The sequence below is a fragment of the Symphodus melops genome (genome assembly GCF_947650265.1).
Source record: "Symphodus melops genome assembly, chromosome: 18".
Classification (NCBI taxonomy): domain Eukaryota; kingdom Metazoa; phylum Chordata; class Actinopteri; order Labriformes; family Labridae; genus Symphodus; species Symphodus melops.
Window position 1 is genome coordinate 744,562 of NC_136708.1, and position 5,000 is coordinate 749,561.

The 5,000-nt window shown below is 48.4% G+C and overlaps 2 protein-coding genes across 3 annotated transcripts in view; both read right to left on the reverse strand.

Moving 5' to 3' along the window:
• The window catches only part of LOC306839912 (zinc fingers and homeoboxes protein 1-like), a 7,889-nt gene extending 7,776 nt beyond the window's left edge, over positions 1–113 (reverse strand). Inside the window, 1 exon segment of the mRNA XM_079368859.1 lies at positions 1–113. This exon segment is cut by the window's left edge and continues 243 nt beyond it. The gene's annotated coding sequence lies outside the window, so the exon portion shown is untranslated.
• A 1,814-nt stretch (positions 114–1,927) lies between these two features.
• Positions 1,928–5,000, reverse strand: part of LOC306839059 (ATPase family AAA domain-containing protein 2-like) — a 17,190-nt gene continuing 14,117 nt past the window's right edge. For both annotated transcript variants that reach the window (XM_079367535.1, XM_079367536.1), the window contains exons 25-27: positions 2,426–2,553; positions 2,093–2,221; positions 1,928–2,002 (exon numbers count right to left, since the gene is read on the reverse strand). In XM_079367535.1, coding sequence (XP_079223661.1) covers positions 1,970–2,002; positions 2,093–2,221; positions 2,426–2,553 — 290 coding nt within the window. In that variant the 3' untranslated portion in view covers positions 1,928–1,969. The remainder of the gene's footprint in view (positions 2,003–2,092; positions 2,222–2,425; positions 2,554–5,000) is intronic.

Here is a 5,000-nt window from a genome sequence, read left to right on the forward strand (position 1 = left end):
AGAGTTCACCGAGACTGGCGATGGCCATTTTTCATCCCGCCGCTTCAAGTCAGAAACCACCGAGAACTGCTTCCTGTTTGAGCCCTTCAGAATAAAAGCTTTCACTCTCGTAAGGCCCGAAAAGGCAGAAAACGGATTCAAAAGTATCCATAAATAAACGTATAACACAGATAAATCACTACGAATAGCAATGAATAAATAGATAATTTAATGTATTTATGTATGTTAGAGTTTATCATTTACTCTATTTGTCTGTTTGCGTTTATTGTCTGCTATAAAGTGATGAACGTTAATTATTGTAATGAATAATAAATGTACAATAATTAGTCAATATCAAGCAACAACCTCGGTCCTGAAAAAATGCAGCAAATGTAAAAGCAAATATAAAAAACTGCACTTCCTTGAGTGTCCACTAGAGGCTAACTCAAGTGAATCTATCCTAATTAGGTTCCTATATAAAATATAAAGATTTTGTTTAACTGCAGAAAAATGCAGGAAAATTACTGACTTGTTCTAAAAAAAGAAAGTGTAATATAACTTATCAATTTACACATTGAAGAAGGCGGAGAGTTGTGCAGGAAGTTTGTGTGGCTTAGATGGCATAACGTTTAAAGTGCTTCAATCTAAAATATACATTTACATTAATTAATTCCAACATTTCTGTCCATTCAGTTTGTCGTCTCATAAAAGCACGACCATAAAATATTTACCTTTATATATAATTTTCCTGTTTTAATTTTTTAGTTTGATATTTTCTCCATAAGAATATAAACTTTTTTTTGCAGTATTAACTGTTCACATTTTAAGAACTTTTTTTATTGTAAGCATTGTTTTTTCATGTACAACAAATCCCAACCTTTTATTTTGAAAGTGTTCCTTTAAAGCGGAGTCGACCGTTGGCGCAGGGACGCACGTTTGACAGATGACTTTAAAAGTTGACGTCGATGCGTGTTGACGTCATAGACAGCCGACAGGAGCGTGTTCCGATGCAGGCTGTGTTCTGATGTAGTTATGCAAGAAGTTCTAATAAACACAGAACATTTACGTTTTATTTATTCAAAGTTTTTTATTTACATTTATTTTATTTTTGTCATTTCAGTGAATGATTTTAAACACAACGAACATGATTCACTTCTGTCTGTAAACACTGAAACACCCTTAAAACACCTGATCCTTATTTTAAATAAAGTTACTGATGATTCAGAATCTAACAGAAGCACTAGAAGTTTAAAAACACACGTGGTTGTACAATAACTTCCTGTCTCGCTCGGACCGCAACAACAAACATAAAAATCAAGTGGCCGCTGTGTTCACACGGACACGCCGGCTCCCGCCACCTACTGGTGTTTAAATAGTAACGCCTTTGTGCTAATGCGAGTGGAGGGGTTTGCAGGTGAGTCTCTGGAGGAGGGAGGAGGCGTGGCCAAACATAAGTTTGTTTTTGTTTTGTGCTCGAGGGCGACACCTACTGGATCTAAAAGTCTTCCTTGAATCAGGAGCAGAACTGTCAAAACCTCTGAGAAATGTTTCACTGATTGTTTTGTAGAAAAATGTAACAAGCTCGCAAGAAGTCTTTGTAGTTGAGAAAAGCGCTGCATGTTGGTCCTGTCTCTATGGCAACACGCTGATTGACCAACACTGCACTGTTAATTTTTAATGCATGTTTTATATTTGAGATGGTTCATGTCCCGATCAGACACGGAGCGAGGAGGACGAGGGTACAAGAAATCTGAAAGTCCCAAAAAAGACGCTGGTAGAAAAACGATGCTCGATGAACTCGAGGCCTCGAAAGTTTCTGCTCAACAGAAAACAGAAACATGTTTTAAGGTGAAACTTTATTCATGATACATTGAAATGAAAAAACACTGCAGGCTGAATAAATAAATAAATGGTGTAAACATGAAGCTTTAAATGAGGAGGCGCTCTGTTTGAATGCACTCAGTTTTTATTCAGACCGACTCGCTGAGGATCAACAGAAGCTGTCCGTCTCTTTCTTCATGTCCTGGAAACAAAAGACACAAAGCGTTTTTGTGAGGGTTTGAAACCTGCACATGTTTGCTGATGAGCCCTGCGGATGTGTTTGTCGTGGGACCTGAACGAGCTGCGTCTTGTCGTAGCTGTCTCGGTGTCTGTAGATGCTCTGAGCCAGCAGAGCGTACAGCTTCTCCAGCGGCTCCACCTCGGCGCCGTCGGTTCGAGCCACGACTCTGCGGAGGAGATCCTTAAAAAACACAGATTAAAACCTTTCACTCGTCTCTGCAGCATGTTTGCACTCTGCCTGATGCTGCTCCTTAACAAGCCTAAAGAGCCAATCAGAGCTCAGGGGGTGGGTTCATGTATAAAACACAGGATTCTCATTTGAAACACTGAAGTTATGTGTAATCTCAGGATGAGCCAGCAGAGGGCGCTGAAGCCTCGGACTCACCCTCAGCTCGCCGTGATCGACCACCAGCTGCTTCGTTTCCTCGTCCAGCTTCTCCTCAGAGCTGCTGAACATCTGCATCTGATCCAGAACCGCTCTGTGGGCTCGGCTCTCAGAACCGGGACGCTTCTCTGAAGACCAGAACCAAGAGGAGGAGCAGAGAGGAGGTGAAGGAGGAGACATGAGGAGAGGAGGTGAAGGAGGAGACACGAGGAGGAGAGGAGGTGAAGGAGGACGACATGGAGAGGAGAAGGAGGAAGAGATGGAGAGGAGGAGGAGGTGAAGGAGGAGACACGAGGAGGAGAGGAGGTGAAGGAGGACAACATGGAGAGGAGAAGGAGGTGAAGGAGGAGGTGAAGGAGGAAAAGATGGAGAGGAGGACGAGGTGAAGGAGGAAAAGATGGAGAGGAGGACGAGGTGAAGGAGGAGATGGAGAGGAGGGGGAGGTGAAGGAGGAGATGGAGAGGAGGAGGAGGTGAAGGAGGAGATGGAGAGGAGGAGGAGATGAAGGAGGAGGAGATGGAGCAGAGAGGAGGTGAAGGAGGAGACATGAGGAGAGGAGGTGAAGGAGGAGACACGAGGAGGAGAGGAGGTGAAGGAGGACGACATGGAGAGGAGAAGGAGGAAGAGATGGAGAGGAGGAGGAGGTGAAGGAGGAGACACGAGGAGGAGAGGAGGTGAAGGAGGACAACATGGAGAGGAGAAGGAGGTGAAGGAGGAGGTGAAGGAGGAAAAGATGGAGAGGAGGACGAGGTGAAGGAGGAAAAGATGGAGAGGAGGACGAGGTGAAGGAGGAGATGGAGAGGAGGGGGAGGTGAAGGAGGAGATGGAGAGGAGGAGGAGGTGAAGGAGGAGATGGAGAGGAGGAGGAGATGAAGGAGGAGGAGATGGAGAGGAGGAGGAGGTGAAGGAGGAGGAGATGGAGAGGAGGAGGTGAAGGAGGAGGAGATGGAGAGGAGGAGATGAAGGAGGAGGAGATGGAGAGGAGGAGGAGATGAAGGAGGAGGAGATGGAGAGGAGGTGAAGGAGGAGGAGATGGAGAGGAGGTGAAGGAGGAGGAGATGGAGAGGAGGTGGAGATGGAGAGGAGGAGATGAAGGAGGAGGAGATGAAGGAGGAGGAGATGGAGAGGAGGTGAAGGAGGAGGAGATGGAGAGGAGGTGAAGGAGGAGGAGATGGAGAGGAGGTGGAGATGGAGAGGAGGTGAAGGAGGAGGAGATGGAGAGGAGGAGATGAAGGAGGAGGAGATGGAGAGGAGGAGATGAAGGAGGAGGAGATGGAGAGGAGGAGATGAAGGAGGAGGAGATGGAGAGGAGGAGATGAAGGAGGAGGAGATGAAGGAGGAGGAGATGGAGAGGAGGTGAAGGAGGAGGAGATGGAGAGGAGGTGAAGGAGGAGGAGATGGAGAGGAGGAGATGAAGGAGGAGGAGATGGAGAGGAGGTGAAGGAGGAGGACATGGAGAGGAGATGAAGGAGGAGGAGATGGAGAGGAGGTGAAGGAGGAGGACATGGAGAGGAGATGAAGGAGGAGGAGATGGAGAGGAGGTGAAGGAGGAGGACATGGAGAGGAGGTGAAGGAGGAGGAGATGGAGAGGAGGTGAAGGAGGAGGAGATGGAGAGGAGGAGATGGAGAGGAGATGAAGGAGGAGGAGATGGAGAGGAGGTGAAGGAGGAGGAGATGGAGAGGAGGAGATGGAGAGGACATGGAGAGGAGGTGAAGGAGGAGGAGATGGAGAGGAGGAGATGGAGAGGAGATGAAGGAGGAGGAGATGGAGAGGAGGAGATGGAGAGGAGATGAAGGAGGAGGAGATGGAGAGGAGGAGATGGAGAGGAGGTGAAGGAGGAGGAGATGGAGAGGAGGAGATGGAGAGGAGATGAAGGAGGAGGAGATGGAGAGGAGGAGATGGAGAGGAGGTGAAGGAGGAGGAGATGGAGAGGAGGTGAAGGAGGAGGACATGGAGAGGAGGTGAAGGAGGAGGAGATGGAGAGGAGGTGAAGGAGGAGGAGATGGAGAGGAGGTGAAGGAGGAGGACATGGAGAGGAGATGAAGGAGGAGGAGATGGAGAGGAGGTGAAGGAGGAGGACATGGAGAGGAGGTGAAGGAGGAGGAGATGGAGAGGAGGTGAAGGAGGAGGAGATGGAGAGGAGGTGAAGGAGGAGGACATGGAGAGGAGATGAAGGAGGAGGAGATGGAGAGGAGGTGAAGGAGGAGGACATGGAGAGGAGATGAAGGAGGAGGAGATGGAGAGGAGGTGAAGGAGGAGGACATGGAGAGGAGGTGAAGGAGGAGGAGATGGAGAGGAGGTGAAGGAGGAGGAGATGGAGAGGAGGTGAAGGAGGAGGAGATGGAGAGGAGGTGAAGGAGGAGGAGATGGAGAGGAGGTGAAGGAGGAGGACATGGAGAGGAGATGAAGGAGGAGGAGATGGAGAGGAGGTGAAGGAGGAGGACATGGAGAGGAGGTGAAGGAGGAGGACATGGAGAGGAGGTGAAGGAGGAGGACATGGAGAGGAGGTGAAGGAGGAGGAGGAGAGGAGGAGGTGTTAGGGGGATTTAAGGGTCAGACGAGGAGGCTGAGCGG